Source organism: Haemaphysalis longicornis, unplaced genomic scaffold (genome assembly GCF_048455015.1).
Source record: "Haemaphysalis longicornis isolate Haplotype H1 unplaced genomic scaffold, Haemaphysalis longicornis Haplotype H1 scaffold_9, whole genome shotgun sequence".
NCBI lineage: Eukaryota > Metazoa > Arthropoda > Arachnida > Ixodida > Ixodidae > Haemaphysalis > Haemaphysalis longicornis.
This window is the reverse complement of record NW_027526460.1, coordinates 39348505-39368730: the sequence shown is the minus strand read 5'-3', so window position 1 is coordinate 39368730 and position 20226 is coordinate 39348505. Positions and strand designations below refer to the sequence as shown.

Sequence of the window (20226 nt, the reverse complement as noted above, 5' to 3'; positions counted from 1 at the left end):
TAGTACCTAGTTTACTTTTATGCATGTTTGTCTCGTGAGGTTTTCTTTAAGGCAAACTAATACCTTACGCCATTTAGAATGAACAAAGCAATGCTTAATATAGCCTCTCCGCTATCACCGAACTCGCACACCGCTTTACGTTTTACAAGACGATACTATAATTTTGTGCTGAGGAGGCGGGAACAACTAATGATGGTAGGAAAATATTTATGATGCATAAATAATTTGCATCTTCGAGCATTTGTATTTTGGAGAATGAGCAAAAACGGAGAGTATGAGAGGAACGGCTAGTCACAGTTCAAGAAGTGTGGCTGATAGCCCGATCATCGGTCTTGCAGAAACGTGGATCGCTGGCTTCTAAGGAGTCGGCTAGTCAATTTGGCAAAACACCGATACCAGTATTTCTCCGGTGGTTCATTGGAACCGACGTGCCGAGGTCTGTGAATGCTAGTATCTAGATCGACAAGCTCTATTTTATCTCAACTTACCAGGTAGGGGCTTGACCGAGGCAAACGGTCCTCCTACAGGACTGAAGGTCGAAGGCTGGTAGCGCGCCTCTTCGACGTACCCTTCTTCTTCTTCGTCCAATTTGTCCTTCGTAGAGTCGCTGCCGCCGATGTCCAGATCCTTGAGGATTTCTTTGGGAGCTGGGGCAAAAGAACAGTATATATATAGGATGGGCTCCCTTTAGATCACATATAGTGCGGTACGCAAAAGCAGCAATCTGGGGTGACAAAGACAACTGGAGGCACATTAAACTATAAAGGCTAGTTAGAATATCACCCTAGTAAGACCGTGCAAAATATTCACGTGGGCTGCTATCCAGCTCCTTTTTCTGAGGTAAATTTAAAAGCTTAATTAAGAATGTGCCCGGCGAGAAGCAAAATCTGACTTCATACACCGCTGCCGTCATTCTTTGTCATTTATGTGGATAACTAAGGGACAAAACGTTTACGAACGCATTTTGAAGAAGTGATTTATATAACTGAAAATATGCATAACTACTATAACATAGTAGTTGCTGGATTTTTCTTTTTGCTCTGTAAGTGTGTCATACTAAGGGTTTCAAATTTTCTCCAAACGCGGTTACACATCAAAGTATTCAAGCCGGAATATCTGAAACCGATTGGGCCGTTAACCAGCCTTTGTCTTGAGGATGAAAGCTATTTTTAACTTCATTCAGTTTTCTTCTGTGTAGTCTAGGTTTACCACCCTCTGCTGATAAATTTATTAAGGATAGTACGCTGCTGAAATAACACAAGGGGGGCAAGAGCACGACAACAAGACAGCTCAAAGAGTGGTGCTGCCTGAAGCTCTTGTACCTAATCGTTCTATTTGCTCTCGCAGTGTTACTAGCGTTAAAACATGCATTAACTTGTCTGCAAGAGGATTTCCTTGTGACACTCAAAGCTGGATCCTGGCCGCAGCTTGTTCTCTTATCATGTGGAAGCGGCTCAACCACTACGGCCAAGACGCGTATATCGACTTCGACACTATACGCCGATTGCTAATCTGGTGTCGCGTTTTGCCGGTTCTAAAAGGAAATGCATTGGCTAAACTTTTCAAGGCCATACATCCACCTTTTCAGTGTTTTAGTGTTCTGCAGAAGACTATCAAGCCCAACGGCACGTTAGTTTACTCTGAATGGTCAAAGTCCCATCACTGCCATGTGCCTTGTCGCACGTACCACATGTATCTAAACCACCATTTTACCCAGGATGGTCAATTTCGCGTTCAAGTCACATGTGCCCTGCCGCAGATACCACAGTTGTACACACCAGTTTACACAGAATGGTCAAAGTTCAATCACGAAGTTCATGCATGTCAAAGTCCGATGTGCCCTGCCGCACGTGCCACATGCGTAGACACCCGTTTACACAATATGTTTGAAAGTTCCATCTGTGTATACAACGTACCGCATGTGTATACAACCTTCAGGAACAGCTTTGAGTCATCGGGGCAGCCGGGGTTCCCGAACGTGCCCATGTCTGCTCCCACTGTACACTTGCGCCGTCCGTGGCATGTCGATAGCACCGTCTCGGTAGCGTAGCTCACTTGGCACTCTGCGCAAAGAAACAGCAACGAACAGAACGATTAAATTTCTTTACTCATTTACACTGACACCATAGGCGTTACCAAACAACAGACCAACCCCAAGGCCTCAACACCCGTTATTGCTTTTCTTAAGCCGGCAAGCATGAGTTATCACGATCACTTGGACGCATTAAGTGGCAGGATTGTTGAGAACGGTCTAGCATCCACTGTGCTGCATGCACGCAGCTTGTGGAAAGAACTCCAGTCTCCAGCTGCTGCAGTAACTGCCACTTTCATTACACCTACAGAATCGCGCCACGTGAACACTGTGTGATATAGATTCTGCAAGGTAGTGCACTACTGCGCTCTCTTCGCCGGATTTTGGCTGGGGCGACATGCCCGGAACAGCTCCCATGAGTGGCACCTCGGATGCGGCGCCGAATCCAGTCCTGCAGACAACAAATGAATAAAAACCAGAGAGCTAGAAAACACACCTGACAGCTTGACGTCCTGTCGCTGGGGGCATTCGGGCACTCCCTTTTCGGTGCCTCCGAAGCTCGCCGAGTAGATGACAATCCTCAGGTTCTTGTGACAGCGCAAGTTAAGCACATCGTCTTTGCAGATTATCCTGTTCGTGAATGTGGCTGCAACAGAAAGCAGGTCGTTAAGCAGAGATTACGCAACGTACAGGGACATGCGCACGTATAACTGCTGGTAGACGCTTCCAGTATTTAAAGAGGCTATGACGACAAAAAATAACTTTGCCCAATTTTAAGGAACTAGCCTTAAGTAACTCACTCAGCTTTATTCCAGAACAAAATACATTTAACAGAATAAGCGAAAGAGTTGATAAATAACTTTCAAATTTCGCGCCACACGACGTCAGCGTTGAAGCAATAGCAGCAACATTGACGCAATAAACGGCAGCACTCAAAACATGGTGCTCAGTATGTTAACTACGCGTACGCCCTAGAGTTTCATACTAATATATGCATATTAGTATGCAACTCTATGGCGTACGCATTAAAGTGATACAATTAAGCAAAACTAGCGCCCCCACTACTGCCGCCCAGTTATGCTTCTTGGCGGTGTCTTTGGTCTGTGGCCGCCGATGGCACAACCCAGATTCTCTGAGACTTGGTACGGACCCCTCGATAAAGTGTCTTGTGAGTCGCCACGGCTTCATCTGTTTTCCTTAATATCTAGATTATTAGTTATAAGTTTGTGATAAAATTGATTCCATTGTTATCAAGAGAAAGCAGCCGTTTTAATGAACCAAACATGTACTTTTTTTTCGTGGTCTCCTCAAACCTTGATCAGTTTCGGAGAAATTCTGCACAGTTGAAGCTGTACCTATCGACAGCGCAAATTGTAGTAGCGCCGACAGGATCAGATAAAATAGGGATAAAATGACTGCTGATAGGAGGAAGAAGTATAAAACGTCCATACACGTCCGCAGTTCGAACCGTCCCTTGTCTTCCCAATAAAACACAACGCACCCCGTACACGCTACTTTGTTCCGTATACGGCTCCGCGAGCTTTCGGACTCACGAGAAAGTTGCGTTTAATACTGTGGCTTTTTGCTGTAGCATGAACTGCATGACAGTTTTTTTCAGCCATCCAGACCCAAATACCCCATCAAGAAGTGAGAAATTTTCACCAACAACCAACGCTCCCGCAACAAATGAAGCACGAAAGTAAGACTCGATTTCTGGGCACGGGGAACGGCGAGATAAATTAATTGATTGGTTGATTGTAGGGTTTATCGCGCCGTCGCAACGCAGGCGATGAGGCGCGTCGTAGTGGAGGGCTCCGGATTAATTTTGACCGGCTGGGGATCCTTAACGTGCACCGAAATCTCGTACACACGGGCGTTTTTCCTTTTCGCCTCCATCAGAAAAGCGGCCGCCGCGAGATAAATTGAGCTGTGCAGAAAAAATAAAGCGGTATCAAGGTCATTTCAACGAAAGCGATACAAATCGCCTACAACATGGTTAGGCGTTGTTGGATTCGAGAATAGGGAGAAGTGACCCCCACCTGAAAAAAAAAAAAAAAAAAAAATCTGCAGGAACTTATCTACTAATGCGTAGCAATCTGATGCCGCTTGTATTAGGTGTGAGTTTTTGCAGTTAATTTTTTTGTTTTTTTAAGTCCTGTCCGACCAATTATCTCCATTTACGCTATTATAACGATTCGAAGTGGAACATACGCGAAGTCTGCATTATTGTGGAAATGCATGTAGTTATACGGCTTACCATTTTCCGTGCTTTTTCATATTTTTTTCGTTTTCTATTTTTTTTCAAAATTTCGTTCGAGAAATTATCTTCATCTACCATATTATAACTATTACAGGTAGAGCTTTCGCGAAATCTGGATTATTGTAGAAATGCAGGGCGTTACACCGTTCGCCAGCTTCCGTATTACTTCATTATTTTCCTTATTTTTTTTTTTTTTTTGATTTTCAACATTTAGTTCGACCAATTTCGTTCGGCTGCAAAGACATTGGTGCCGCCACTGCCAGGTAGCCCCCTCTGCGGCCAGCCCCTCTCTTCCCTCCACCCCTTCCTCCTATCTCATCCCCTGGCTCTTACCACCTTCTCATCCGATTAGAATCCACTTCTCCGCCTCCTCACTTATTTCACCCTTTCCCACATTTCATCTCCTTTCCCAGTTCGTGCCCCTCCTTCTTTTTTCCTCATATTTCCCCCCTAATCCCCCCCGGCAGTTACGATCTTCCCCTTCCCCCTTCCCCCCCTCGCCTGCCTACCATGCCCCGACACTTCGTGATGCACCGTGGTCACGCGGCCTACCGGTGACCATCGGTGGATCACAAGAGGGTCGTCAGTGGATCACTAGTAATTTTTCGTTTGTGACCCGCTCGTAAGTCACTCGCTCGTTAGTGAACCCTGTCAGTGACCCACTCGTCCATCATCCACGAGTGGATCACAGGTTGGACACCGCTCTAACCACTGAACCAGCCACAAGCGAGGCGACCCACTAGTAATATTTCTGGGCTATTCTGGAGATAGGCAAACAGAAGGACCAAAGTTGCCTGGTTTAACTAACCCGAGGCAAACATTTAGCTTCAAACTATTTTTAACTACACAGTAGGCTCATTATCCCCTTATATTTTGGTTTCTTTTTCTGGGGGGAGGGGGGAAGGGAAAAGTTATGTTTCTACCTTTACTTGAAATAAAGTTTGTCCCCTTCCACAGGCGTCTAAATCTGAGTGATTTTCATTTTCAAGGGGCAGGAGAGAAGCCAACCTTTTTAACAGCTTTAGCTCCGTACGCATTGATATGTATTCACAGCCTCTGTGAACGTTTACCCTACCAAGAAGAATTTTGGTGACCCCTTTCGAGACGTATCCTTGGTACATAGTGTTTGCTAAAGATATATAGCTAGTTACATGCTTCACTACATTTATAAAAGAAGGAGGCATGGCGGTTTTATTTTATCTTATTTCTTTCTACGCTAAGAACCTATTCATTAGCACTTTCGAGCTCTTAATCTTCAATATATGGCACTGATCGAAGAGCGCAATTGATGGCGTTGTTTTTTTTTTGTTTTTTGTTTTTGTTTACGAGACCCGTTTCTTTTTGCGGCTTGGGCACTGAAACTGCACTGGTGCTGTGATATGAGCCCCGCCATAGGAGAGAAGTACGAATTAATTTAAACCCCCGCACCTATTGACATTTGACACAGGGGCATGTTCGTTTTTCAATTCCATAAAAAAACGGGGACCGCGGCAGGAGTGGACCTCGCGTGTGTTTTTGGTGAAGGTATTAACAAAGCATTTAACGTGTTCCTTGTATACAGTGCTGAAGGCTCTATAACGGAAACAAGCGCTCACTTGGTCGACACTTGTAGGCGACTTCGGCGTACTTGTGCACTCCTGGGCAAGGATCCACCATGAAGGACTTTGAGTTCGTCTTGACGGTGCACTCTTCTTTTTCTCTGCAAGCTGCTTCCACGACCTGGGATCGCAAACGGGAAGTAAAAAATGCAGCAGGGAAGAAAAACTGTTCAGTTTTTTTTTCTACGTCTAATCGGCGACTGACAGCTTCATCGCTGCGATTTTTCTATTTCTGTTCCCCTGTAAAAATAACAGTGCCTAAAAAAAGTAGCGTGATGTAAGTAAAGTGAACGGTCGCTGACAAAAAAAAATTCACGCATCTCAACGAAGTGAATCGTAAGGAGTGGGCGAAGCACTGGGGCTTCTTACCCTTCTGGGATCGTTCTTACCCTAAATCACCCGTGGCACTGCCCACTCGCGCATGTAAATGAGTGACAACGCGTGTGTACAGTATATACAATTCCAATCCAATCCAATCCGATCCGATACAATTCAATTTAATCCAATCCAATCCAATCATATCCAATCCAATCCGACACTTCTTGCGCATGCGCAACACTGTGCACAGACGCCAAGGGACAAGCCACGGACAAAACGAGGTCCTAAGGTGCTTCGCCCCTAAAATTACGGAGGATGCTTAGAACTGTCTCAGAATGGGAAGGGGAACGCCTGAATGGACATTCTGCTGGTCTGCTGTTCAACTTGCTGTTGAACTTTCGTGTTGCTCTCGTGAAGCCGCTGCCGCAGCTTCATGCATACCCTTGTCCTCCCGACGGCGGTTACAACGAGCGACATTTGCAGCTGTTCTGGCGTCTTCCGCCATGGCGTTGTTTTTCGTTCTTTCCCGCCAGCCACCACTTCCCAGTGCGCCACCTCTTTAACCCGACGATGTTTACGCCGGGTCCATCGCCCTTTCTCAAACCCTCCTCTGCCACTGCTGTTTTGCTTTCCCGGCGCGCGCTGCGATTTTTCGTGCGATTCTGTGTACCACACACCAATTTTCAGTAGCTCAAGCGTTCCATGAACCGTATAGCTAGATCTAAGGCTATCGTCTTAAAAGCGACACTCGGACAGATCTCTTGTCGGTTTCCGTGACGCGTTCGCCATCATCGCCATGCCCTGCGCTCACCTTGAGCGCCTCCTTGGCCATGCACTCGGCGCTGCCGTTGTAGTCGAGCGCGCCTTCGTCGGGCGGCGGGCAGAGCATGTGGTAGGGCACGCTGCGGCCGTACTGGGCCACCGAGATGGAGATGCTCGTGTTGCGGAAGCAGCGCAGCTGCAGCTCCTGGCCGTCGCAGGCGAACTTCTGGAACGTCTTCAGGGTGCCCGACAGCAGCGCTGCACGGGGAGAGAACGGAACCGCATGAGGGCCTAACCCGATCACTGCGCTTTGTAATTCGGCATTAGTGCCAAATAACTTCCTAATATTGTTAATGAGTCACGCCTGGTAGCACGGGATGTTACTATGCATTAAATTTAAAGCTCAAGCAAGTGGAGCGATGTAAGGCGTTGTTTGGTGCTGCTTCTCCTGTGGTGTAAAGATGTGGCAGCGGCGCGTGTTTCAGCGATAAACTTAGACAATCTAAGTTACTGAAGACGAACAGAGAACAGAGAGAGACGATGATTATGTATATGCTACCATGTGTGTAAGAATAGAGTAACAGCCGCCAGCCTTCTTTGGGCCAGCTTTGGCATTTTTATTTGTTTTAGATGTATTTATATTTGGTAGTTATTTTACTCAATATCACTTCTGCTACTCCACTGTTAGTGTAACGAGAATGGCTCCGTGGAAGATTCCGCAGCACATATCGAAAACTGTGAATGTAAGCTCGCGAAGCTGGGAATAAAAATTACCCCAGCACAGTGCGCGCTTGAACTCATATGAACAACTTTGTCGAATGCGCGCTCAAACAAGAGAAAGAAAGGAAAAAAAATAACGTGAGGGAGGAAGACTAAGCGCTTCCGTTATCACGAGCCCAACCACTTCTTTTTGAAGGGATGTATCGTGGGCAAAAAGCAAGGAGGCCTAGGGAAATGAAAACTCTCCCAGTGTCAGGCCCTGAGCTGTCTCAAAAACCCGCCACACGACCAGAACCTGAGACGTGATTGAGCATGTCTGCAGACCTTCGCAAGCGTATATACGGAGCCTGTGACAGGCTTCTCTGTGCGCTTGCAAATGTAGCCCCGCCGCAGACGGCAATTACAAGCTCGCAGAGGCAGAGTATGCTGCCACAGTTTTATACCGGAAGAAAGCGGTTCAGAAAACTCGAAGAAAACGTGAGACATCCTTAAAAATACAATGTGGTATTACACGAAAGCACATACAGTGTTACCGAAAGGATAAAAAAAACGCATTACAAGGAAACAGACGGCCGACACGTGCACGCACAGTACGAAAACAACTAAGGCGCGCATGAACTATGCTAGCCTCAGCTTCATCTTTCGCCCTTGGGGTCATGCCTTTTCATGAAGAGAGGATGCTATTGCGTCACTTGGTGAAGCATAACGAGCGCACGAGAAATATACTACATATAGACGGCGGCTACCCCAGATCGTGCTAATCTAAGAGAAAGCGCTTTTCTCTAAGCATTGTTGGTGCAGAGACAACGTTAAAGGCCCGTTCATACTTGCGACTGGAACGATAGAAGCGACGCTATTTCTGTCGCTTTAGTCGCCCGGTGATCGCTTTTGTTGTTTGACCTCGACCAATTTTTGTCGCCGCAAAAGAAATCGCGTCGCTTTTGTCACAAAAGTGAACGGGCCTTAACGCATGTTGGGTGGTCCAGTGAATAGATCTACCGTTTCGTGAGCAGAGCATCTCAGGCGAACGCCGCAATTGTATTCGACCAGAGGAGGCTCCTCACAGTGCCGTGGATACGCTGTAAGAAGTATATTCAAGATACAGAAAATAAACAGCTCGTGCGCCTCCAGAACAGAGTATATAACTATGACAACTATGACGAAGCGTCCACATAAGCCCCCTTAAGTTTCTAGCGGGGTGCTGCTAAGCACGAGGTCGCGGGTTCGATTCCCGACTGCGGCGGCCGCTTTTCTGGTGGAGGCGAAAAGCGAAAATTCCGTGTGTACGAGGTTTCGGTGCCCGTTAAAGATCCCCAGGTGGTCAATATTAATCCAGAGCCCTCCACTACGGCGCGCCTCATCACTTGCGTTGCGTCGGCGCGTTAAACCCTACAATCAATCAATGAAGTTTCTAGCATGCCGTGCGAGACCGTAACGGCACGGACGTAGTTTGGGCAACGAATAGATGACAGTGGGTCAACACACTGTTTCACAGCCATCTTTTCGGTACGATAAGCGTGTATTATATATGTCGCAAATTACTTCGCCAGCTTTGCATAGCCGTGATCCCCCTGTCTATAGCGCCCAATGCTTACGGTTGCCCAGTGGAATTCCGTGCAGAATGTGCATGACACACGGAACCTGCGCAGTACCTTCCGTTCTGTAAATACGCCTTGTAAATGCATCTGCAGTACTTCACACATTTCTCTCCGTAACAATATATACTTAGCTGGCGAAACACCTATTACGACGGCAGCGGGTGAGCGACCAGATAATGTCACAAAAAATATTAACGCGGACTACAAAGCTTCACGCTGTGGGTGCGAATGATAGGATAGCGGCACCTGGTGGACGAGATGACAGCGGCCACATTCACTCCATAGTTACATTCGTTACGTCTGCGAAGCGGAGTGCCGATCACGGCGTCCGTGCAGTTCCTTCTGCCGCGACAGATGCTGCTAGCTTAACGTACGCCAAGGACTTGCGACGTTATCTTGCCACACCAGAAAGCGAAGTTTCCGACCTGTCTGTTTCTTACTTCGTGTGGTGGCAGCAGCTTGGGCTATGCTATCTGCGCTGGTTTCTCACCAAGACTGCCACACCATATGTCACAACCCCACGAAGACAGGTTCGGTAAGCTCGATGTGTAGAAACATCAAGCATGCAAGGCCCCTTCCTTGGTTGTCCCACAAGATGGCGACACTATAGCGAAGAAACGACATTGGGGAGGACCTCGCAATATTCAAACACTCTGCATTGGAAAACAATTGAAGAATAAGTTTGTTTTTTGTTGGTCGTTGTAAATGAATAATCAAACACAAATTCTGAAGATAAAGGCTCCTATACAACAAAGCTGAAAGGCGATTTCGCGAATACAACGTAAGCTACAAGGATCGCTCGTTATATTCCAAAGGCGTCATTTTGGTATTTTTGTTGCATAAACCTGAAGTATCTCTATCAGGGCCAAAACACTTACTGTGCCGAACAGATGCTGCAAAAAAAGGAAACGCACATGCAGGGCACAGTCGCCAAAGCAGAGCTGTCACGAAGAAAAATTTGTCGGCAAGTTTTAAAGATGAATGTAACCGGCGATCAGCTTCTCGTATGCGTTCTCAATCATGAAATGAACCGTGGAAACGCACCACTAAGGGGAAAGGCACATTTTTGTGCTACTGGTGATTCCAAGGTTTGGTAGGCTGCCTTCATCAAGCTACGAGAAAGAGGCGTCTTGGAGTTAAAAACAAAAGCATACCTTTACCTAGCACCACTAAAATAACGACATGAATTGCAAGGATCGGACCCCAAACTCACTTGCAGTTCCTCTGAATATTTTCTGCCTTCCCTCGACCAGAGTTCAGTATATATTCCTACCACTTCGTACCGTGTACGCAGGTTCACTCTATTTACGGTTTGCCGTCCGAAAGAAAAAAATAGGAACACGGTACGCGATCCATCACGAGTGCCCTCTAGAGAGATCCGAGGGAACGACGCTGGAAATGGGCTGGAAGAGAGTGGCGCTGCACTGCAAAGTTTTCCCCCTCTCCCTTTCTTTTTCGGTAGGCCTCCGAGGGGAATGAGCGAAAGCCCCCCGAAGGTGCATTTATTACAACGACCCCAGGGACCAGGCTCCGGCAACTCGGCTCGGTGACACGATGTCTGCCGGCTGCGCTCTGATGCTCTTTGAACGAAAGAAAAGAAAAAGAAAGCGCGCGGCGCGACGCACCGAGCATTAACGTGCGCATTGCTTAGCGTACGTCACGCTCAGAAGGAAATGTGATCGCAAAAATGGAATGAAATCTGATGGTGAAACGACATCTCCATGGTTACACCACGTACGGTACGTGGGCTGCTAAGTCCGAGTGCGAGAAAAATAATTTGGTTTTGACTGATCGAGTGCAGCAGGACCGTTAGGAGACATTCGGGGCGCGATACAATCAATAGTTAGCTTGCACACTAACTTCTCCAATTGTAGTGCACCACCGTTACGCTGAACCCGCAACCATGCCTCATTTGTAAACGTTAAACAACGAGAGGAGAGACTGCACTCTGATCTTAGCCTTAAGGCCGAGAAGCGATAACCAGAGAAGCTTTACAGCGAAGCTGATTGTGAGTACGGTCACTTAGCACTTTTGTTCTGCCTCCACAAAAACACTGCCCTCTGCCCAAGCCAAATCCCATGCGTGGCTAGCCTCCTCCGTCTCTCCCAAGGTGGCGGTAGTCGTCCACGCAGGAGCCCAATCCCGAGGCTCCAATTGCAAACGCGTGTTTGAAGCCAGAGCGTTCGTGCGTGCGTGTGTTTGTTTGCGCGCTTTCAAAATAAAGACTCTCTCTCTCTATCTATCTCTCTATATCAAATGAAACTTCGTTTCGCTTTCCATTTATCCTTTTGGTCAATCCATTGGAACGGAACGTGTTCTGCGCCATCAAACGTAAAAAAGAAAAAGAAAAAAAACTGTAAAAAAGGGGCGACTAGCACAAAAAAGGCATAGCCGTGGAAGATATAAAAAGAATGAGCAGGAGTACGCGCTGAATATGAGAGTACATTACAATTATCATACGTATCGCTTTCGCGCGTAATGTAATCCAATCAGCGGTAAATGATCACCGGCAAGCGAGACGAAAGACAAAAGAAGTGGCAAGTGGTCGAATCAGCCACACTCTCATTTTACGCCTGGAAAAACACGAAAAGAGTAATGAAGCTCGAAATATGAGCGAGCGTGATTATGGCCGAACGAAGGTGCCAGTTCGAACGGGAAACGTGGCGACTGCTGAAGAACTCTGAGGTCTGCGGATGTAGAATGATCCGGGACATTTACAAAAGGTGAAGAAAATAACGCTACTGAAGCGATATTTTTCATAATCCACGAGACATCACAGTCATGCTCGTATAAGCTTGCCCACGTCCCCCCAAAATTACGGGGTATGCTTAGAACTTTCTAAGAATGTGAAGGCAAACGCTTGGTTTGACCTTCCGTTGATCTGCTGTAGAACTTTCTGTTTAACTTTGCGGCCGCGTCCTTCACCACTTTACCAGACCCCTGGACAGCACCCATTCACCCCGTCCGTACCTCCACGTCTCAAAACGGCTTATATTGCACGCGCGGCAGCAGCCCACCCTCCTCCTGCGCTGCTGTTTTTCTTTCCCTGCACGCGCCTATACTAACAGCAGAGCTATTTAGGCCGACACAAATCCGTCCGGCAGGGACAGAAAGCCTCGAGCGAGCGCACGTGAGCGTGGGCCTAGTGGTGACCACCCGGCGTCGACCAGGCTTGCGCGTGGGCTTACGCCATAGGCGAAGCTCCCGCTTTAGTCGTCGTCGTCGTCGTCGTGTGGCGACCATTGCGCCACGGGTCCGCCACGCCGAAGACGATGACAACAAATATCTCAACCCATCCCTTCCCAATCCACATGGGAAGACGGCCACGGGACCAGCTGACGAAGAAGCGGAGGTCTGTAGAGGCGAGGACGCACGACAAGAGGATTTGCCCTACGCGGCTGTACCGTCGGGACACGACGGCGAAAGGGATGACGACGATTGCTGCTGAATAAAACACTGCGTATACTTCAATGGTATTTGCTTTACAGTGCCACTCAAAACGGGTGTCTACTGCAAGGTCCAGCTGCTGCCTCTCTCTTGGAATCCACTGTTGGAAGGGTGGGCACTGTTGGAAGGGTGGGGGGGGACGAGGTCGACCCCAGCTTTGATGCTTCTCCAGCTTTGCAGCGCTAGTGCAAGCTGCGCCAATTTTATCTGTGCCTCACAACGGACGTGCTTGAAAAGTAGATATCGAAGACTCTTTCGCCTTAACAAAATCAAGCCAAGTATTCATTCGCGCCTCTGCGACCTCCTCGGGAGACTTCAATCGCATCAAACAGGAGCTGGCGTGCAATCATGCACATCGGCAGCACTCCGGCAGGATTCGTTAATAAAGCGGGATAAACCCCGTTTCCGGTCCCCTGCGAAAGGCCTAAAAGAATCAGGGGCAGCGCACCGTGTTTTTTATTCTTTCTTTCTTGTCCCTGCTTTTAAACGATACTGCAGCCATCACATCCGAAGAAACGCGTAGCCAAAAGTTGGGCAACGAGACCGGGCCCGCGGGAGGAGGAAGTCCTTCCGATGAACGAGAGCGGTATGACAGTCACGTCCCGTTAATGTCCACTTTATGGAGCGCGGAAATTCGTTTTCGCGGCGTCTCCTCTACCCTCTGCGGCCGCGCACCTTGCAGGGTTCGTGCAGGCCTCTCGCCTCTCCTTGCCACCGGAGTGGACCACCGGGCACCGGCCGAAAAGCCTTAATCTCGGCCTCAGCGGCGTGTCCTGGTTTTTATGTCCCAGCTCTTGCCTGCAGAATTTCGTTTGATTTTTGTTTTTGTTTTGTGCCTTTCATTCTTCACTGCTCTCTTCCCCGTTTTGTTTCTTTATCTTTTGTTTCACGTATTCCGTTGCTTTATACTCTCCCCCTGCTCAGCAGTGCGAAGTGTGAATCTCCGGCATAGATAAATGACCACCGATGTTATAATCCGATAAAAAAAAAACTTTGTTTTGCTTTCTTTTTGTCTTTTGAGAGCCCCAGCAGTACGACCTACCGTATTAAGGTTTCTGCGATTTATACTCGTCTTACAATTTCGCTCCCTATCACATCTTGAATACTGTTGCGTGATTTTTTACGGCCAAGGTTTTCGTTCTTCGCATTTTCTTTTCTTGTTCGTTATCGCGACCTCACTGCAGGTTTCATCGCAGGCACCAGATATACAATTCTCGGGAGTTTCGATGCCAGAATTTTGACGATATTCAGTCGCAACACCTCCACAGGTGCCCGTTTGTACGAGGCTGAGTTTTTAAAATCGAAATCCTCGCTGTTTAATGCGAAAAAGATTGTGATGTTCCACCAGCGGTGGCGCGGGCGGAGCAGTGGGGGAGGCGCACGGTGGACAGCGGCACTCGGAGAGTGGTGACCGTTCTGGCATCGCGAGGCGACTGAGCCCGTCAGCATTGACGGGCTGCTCACAAGCGTGTTCACATGCCGGACGCGGAATGTAGCAGCATTATGTGCTCCGGGAGACGAAAAACAAACAAACAAACAAACAAAAAACCGGCGCGCCTTGTGGGAAGCAGATGGTACCAAAAATTGGCCGCGTATCTGCTCCTTTCGTTGCAAATGTAGACGCAAGACGATAGTCGACCGGTGCCCCTGCCAAGTAAATGCCTCCCTACTCTTTCCCGCTCACCTCTCATGCTGTTCCTCTCCCGTCTCGGTCCTTCCAAGATAACACTCTAGAGGTTTGCTCAAGTCAATTTAAATTTACCGCGTCCCGCTACTCCAAGTCAAATGCCTCGATGCCAGCGCTGCCGTACGGCGGAGACGCGCGTGAATAGAGGCACCCGACTACGTTTATAGAACCGCGTTGCCCTACCCGACGAGCGTTCCAAGCGGAACGCAGAACCTATCTAGTGGAACCTTTCGTTGCTGTTGCCGTTTTATTTTTTTAATGCCGCCAGGAGGTGGCGCGGGCAACAACAGGCGACGGTTTTCGGCAGTTGACGTAGTATTTCATTTGCTACCGCAAAAAGCAGGCATCCGTAATTTTCTAATAAAGGAACACTGCATATATCACTCATGTATTGCTTTTCTGCCTTATATTTGCGTAAAGTCTTGTTCTTGTTCAACAATGTTGAGAGGTATCAACATTAAAACCGGACTTAGGCGTTTAAATTTCGCTGTGAGTATATAAGACTATCGCATAGCATATGTTTTACTTTGGCCGGCTGGCTGAATCTAGGACAGACATACAGACGGACAGACAGACAGAGCAAAATTTTCCCGTTCAAGTAGCCCAAGAAAGACTATGGTCTTTAAAACCCTCGCGCTAAATCCAACTAAAAAAAAAAAAAAAACTCGTGCCGGGAACGAATATTGGACGCAGGGCCGCGTGGTTGTGGGAAACTGACTTAACCATTACTCTACTCCTATGCCACACAGAAAAGAGCTTTCTATTGATTGATTGATTGATTGATTATGAGGTTTAACGCACCGACGATACGCAGACGATGGAGGGCTCTGGATTCGTTTTGACCACCTGGTGACCTTTAATGTTCGCCAAAATCTCGAACACGTAGGCGTTTTCGATTGTCACCTTCACCAGAAAAGCAACCGCCGGGGCCAGTAATTGAACCCACGTCCTTGGGCTCCGCTGAACAGCGCCTTATGCACTGCACTGAGCCACCGCGGCGGGTGGCTTTCGATCGACCTTCCTGCCACAAAATGAATAAGCAACAACAAAAAAAGGCCTTAAAAAAGACACTCGTGGACCAGTGAAGCAGCTGCAATGCACACAGTATGGTTTGGGCAATGTTTCTAGCACTTTAGCAAAACAAAGATACGCAGGCATCAAAGCATCGCCGGGGCGAGAGGTTTTGCGCGATAGCTTACTCGGTAAGCACTCGTTGCGAATGGTCCTGAAGGCGAAGCGAGAACCGAGGGAAGCGGCCAAAGATGGATGTCGCGTGGGGGACTCGGACAGGGTATGCGCGGAGCTACGCAGGCGTCTTTTTCTTTCTCGCAACAGTACTGCGTCAGAGGGCTACGTCGGAATAAGATGGAAAGGCTCGCGCGATTGGATTGTACGGAAGAAAGAGCGTCGTCTCTAAGGCCAAGGTGCATAAGCTAAGTGCACAAGAAACATCTAACAGAGGCAAAGACAACTTGGGATCCGAGAGCCGCGGCCACGGGCTTATCTCTCCCTGTTTTTACTCCATCGGGTCGTACGGACGCAGTGACGCTGAAAATAACCTTAGCCTTTATACTGCAACGCGACCTCTCCGAGTTAAATATTGCCTAGTTGGTATTTGACTGTAGGTTGTGATGGCTTCAAGGCGGGCAATCATACCACGAGAGCGAACAGTCACCGTTTTTCGGGTGTATTAGATAGATCGCCAAAAATAAAAATAACAGCGTGCATGCGCTGTAATCCAAGAACATATAACTGAAAAAGGAGTAAGACGAATAACGTCCATACTCAGTTATAAAATTTACAGCCTACAGATTCCGAGAAATGAGTTAATCCCGGATGCAAGAATCATGGCCTCACTATGACACAATTTGTGGCTTTCTTCGTTATGTGACACCGTAGAAATTAAGTCCCAATTATATGAATGCACCTGTGTCCTAATACCACTGAACACCTATTGCGGTGGTCATTGGTTAAAGTCCCACCACGGAAGCATTTTTGCCCCTTCCGTTTTTTTAACACGGAAGTGTTTCATGCCGGGATACACCAAGACCTCATCCACGTCATATCCGTCACCGAAATCACATGGCCACAGAAATTTCCATTGACGCGCCTGCGCTAGGTTTAGAGCCCCCGATCTTTCTCGCCGCAACAGGAGATGCGAAACGCTCTGACAACTGGCTATAAACTCAAGCGTAAGTAGATGTACGAACGCGCCTTATATCTTTCCCTATAATCTTCTCCATTCAGGTAGTGCTGCCATCTAGGTGAGGTCCAACGAAGTCGTGCATCATGACGCCAATGAGCGCCGACAGTTGGGGCATCGATAAGGCAGCGGTGTTTTTCCGCCGCCTTCTGCTGCGGGTGTGATGGTCCCATGTCGGAAAACTGTTACATAAAGGCAACGTTGTATTAAGGCAGGAACTGTTGCAAAGGCAGACGGGCAACGACGCCGACGGGCGAATGTCGCGGTCGTGACTGCTTTGGTGCGACGACAGACACGCCAGCGGGAAGCGGAACGCGTTCACGCCTTGACGGTCCAAGCTACGAACTCTCCCTCTCGCGTCCCACAACCTGAGCTCCTCGCAACGCAACCGTTTGCCATCCACGCCACTAAGCAGGACCGAAGTGGTCGCCGTAGCGACCCGGTAGCAGGACGTCGCTCGCAAAGCACACCCACAAGACAGCCGCCCACCCGCAAATCATGCTCCTTTCGCTGCCGCGGACGTGAGGTCCCCAAACGAGTCGCTGACAACCCATTCGCTTTCGTTCACATTGTTTGCGAGCGCCTGTTGTTTCAGTCAGATTTATGCAATGCTCCGGCGCGTGCAATACAGTGTCTAATGGTGCCATACCGACGAAATATAAATAGCGATGCGCAAGTTCATATCGATGAACAATAAAAATTCAACTGCTCCTGTTAAGGCACATTTCGTGTTTTACCGCTTCCTTTGAAAGAGCGATCAATCACATTTTTTTCTATTTAATCACGAAATAAAAAACAATCAATTTCATCTAGAAAAAAGTAAGAATTACTACTGTACTTTGACTTCCTTACAGTTGGTAATTACTGGCCTTCTTTTCTGTGCATGTGTGCGTGTGTGCACGTATATATATATATATAGTGTGTGTGTGTGTGTGTGTGTGTGTGTGTGTGTGTGTGTGTGTGTGTGTGTGTGTGTGTGTGTGTGTGTGTTTGCGCGCGCGTGTTTGTGTTTTTTAATGAACATCAGTTCATAGTCAGCGCATTATATCCTACGTGTATATCTTGTGTCCCTGTCTATTTTAGCGCTTTAATTTAATGCTTTCAGAGGAACGGTGCACCTAATCAACTCCACAGGAAGCAGTTATGCCTGAAGACAAACAAGAACACAGCATAAAAAAGAAAATCCAAGTGTCGATTCCCGCGTAATGGAGCGCAGGTGTAGCGGCGGCAGAATTCCCGACTCTTTTAACGTGCCGTTCACGCAGGGAGATACCAAACCAAACCCCCGAAATATATGTTCCTCCCGTAGTAAAGGAAGAGCAAAAAAAGTAGTACAGCCGTCCTCGACTTTTGGGCAAGCAAAAAGACTGGGCAAATTAAGCAAAATAGGGATCGACATAAACTTCCCAGCGCAATTAGTGTTCGAGAGGGAAAGTTGGCACGGTGAGGTGTCGTGTAGCGACATTGATATATGTCTCTGGAAATCGATGCTTCCTATAGAGTCGGGCCCGGACAACCATCGCCGTCGTCCCCAGCGAGTCGTTCGCTGCTGCCAGGTCTGAGCGGCCCCGAAATGAAAGATGGTGCTTTTCGCGCTCAAGCCGGCGCCCTAATCTGCCGTCGGCGCCTCTCGATAACGCACCACACCGGAGACGGACAGCCAGCGAAAGTGGAAGGAAAAGCGCCGAAAAATGAAAAAAAAAAAAAATAGGTGGTGCATGATAAAGACGACACAGTACGATGGCGTAGAGAGAGCGAATTCACTGTATAGCAAAACTGCGAACTGAAGATTTCGTTCATCACTTTTTTTTTTGTATTTCAGGGTACCGAAAACTAGCACCGAACTATTCGACCGGAACTGAACTGCAACAGGCACCATAATTTTATTGCACCACTAACCCGAACCGGAACTGAACCGAAGATAAGTAACGTTACTGGTTTACTACCATGCGGTTCGGCTATGCACCGCTGAAAAAATGCAGTCAGTGATAGTTGCTTCCCTTCTATTTCACGTGACATCGACCTCGTGATTTTCACCCATGCCCCCTCCCGACGATCAGTCACGAGAATATAACGCGCTATTCTCGGTCGTGACATGTAAAGAGGTACGCGTCACGCTGCAAGGCTGCGTAACAGATGTGTAGAATTCTGAGTATACCTTACAGGTGGTATAAAAATTGGAGGACGCTTCGCCTTTAAGCTCGGAACGCGATAGCGTCATCGTAGTCGGGGATGAGGAAGACTAGTACGCCCGGCACAGGTAGCGCATCCATTACGCGTCTATCAAGAGCGAGCGCACGCTACGGCACATTACACCCAAGATCAGACGTGATCGGATGCCAGAGCGGCGTCCGCGAGCAGTGAAAACTTTCCGCTCTCTCTCGCACGCCATCTGTCTCGCATGCCTTCTTACGGTTCTGGGGGTTTCAGCCGGCCCCACGAGGTGGCGCTACGGGACTTTTCATTACAGATTCAAAAGGACCTAATCGGCCGGGTTTTTTTGGTCTAATTTTTTTTCTACCCTTACCCTCTACCTCATTTTTCTTTCGATAAAGTTTGTTGAGTAAGTCAGCCAGCCAGCTTCAGCCAATTTTTTAATCACACTCAACGCCGACGGCGACGTTGACATTTCAGCGCCACGGGGCCCTCAACGCTGCGCGTTAAAGTAGCTACCAAGACTATACTTGCTTGGAAGTTCGTATTTCGTTTAATTGCTCGCGTATTCATGTCTGTAATTGGCAGCGGAGAGTCGAATTTGGGTGTGGCCGTACCCATACGAGGATCCCGTTAGAGCAGCTGATCCCGTTAGAGCGGCTGCCACGACAAAAGCGTCATTTTGGGCAGTGAGCAGAGCGAGGTCGGCGGGCGGCGGCAGCCCTGACAGCCGTTAGCGCGCGAGCGGAAACCACCTCTCGCGCTATGCTTGTCTGCGTGATGCGTCGCATCCTGCTCCGCTCTGCAGGAAGGCAAACAATCGCCGACACAGAGGACAGACACGGTGCCGCCTGCCAGCAGCCGCAGAACGTGATGTACGGATTTGTTCGTCGCGCCGGCTGACAACCTTGCGTGTATACGAAAGGAAAGGCTGCGGACGAAGGAGCTCGCGAAAGGCAAAACCACTTCTGTATCGTGAACAGCAGAAGTTTGTCGAATTAAGGGTGTATTTGCATTATCACTCCCGTGGGAATAAAGTACGGTGAAACCTCCTTAATTCAGAGGTTCTTGAAGAAATACGGAGCCGCTTTTCTCACCAGGAGGTTCCCGTTCCAAGCGTGATAGCGAACGGCTAGTTCCTGCAATTAAGTGAGAAAAATTTAACTTGATATTTTAACCGCTTTTCTGTGTGTGAAGAACACAGAGGAAAATGGGAGCGATTTAAATGCAGTTCCACCGCCGCGCTTGTCATACGAATCAACAGTGCCTCTAAACCCCTTAGCTGGGTGAACGTTCAGTGCTTATTTTAATAATCACCTATAATACCGGAGGATTCCGCCACACGAAAGAAAAAAACATTGCTCTGTATACGACTTTGCTGATATTGGAAACATTATTGATGCGATTCGTGTGATTTTATGTGAATGTCGTTCACGTAATGAAGTAC

General features: G+C 48.1%; 1 protein-coding gene and 1 long non-coding RNA gene across 2 annotated transcripts in view; one reads left to right on the top strand and one right to left on the bottom strand.

The window, feature by feature from the left end:
• Positions 1 to 20226, top strand: part of LOC144153051 (uncharacterized) — a 364880-nt gene that overhangs the window by 126421 nt on the left and 218233 nt on the right. The gene's annotated exons all lie outside the window — the stretch shown is intronic.
• Positions 1 to 20226, bottom strand: part of LOC144153050 (protein eva-1 homolog C) — a 187826-nt gene that overhangs the window by 6961 nt on the left and 160639 nt on the right. Inside the window, exons 2-6 of the mRNA XM_077684687.1 lie at positions 7020 to 7228; positions 5888 to 6011; positions 2529 to 2678; positions 1917 to 2063; positions 489 to 647 (exon numbers count right to left, since the gene is read on the bottom strand). Of these exons, the coding sequence (XP_077540813.1) occupies positions 489 to 647; positions 1917 to 2063; positions 2529 to 2678; positions 5888 to 6011; positions 7020 to 7228 (789 nt within the window). The remainder of the gene's footprint in view (positions 1 to 488; positions 648 to 1916; positions 2064 to 2528; positions 2679 to 5887; positions 6012 to 7019; positions 7229 to 20226) is intronic.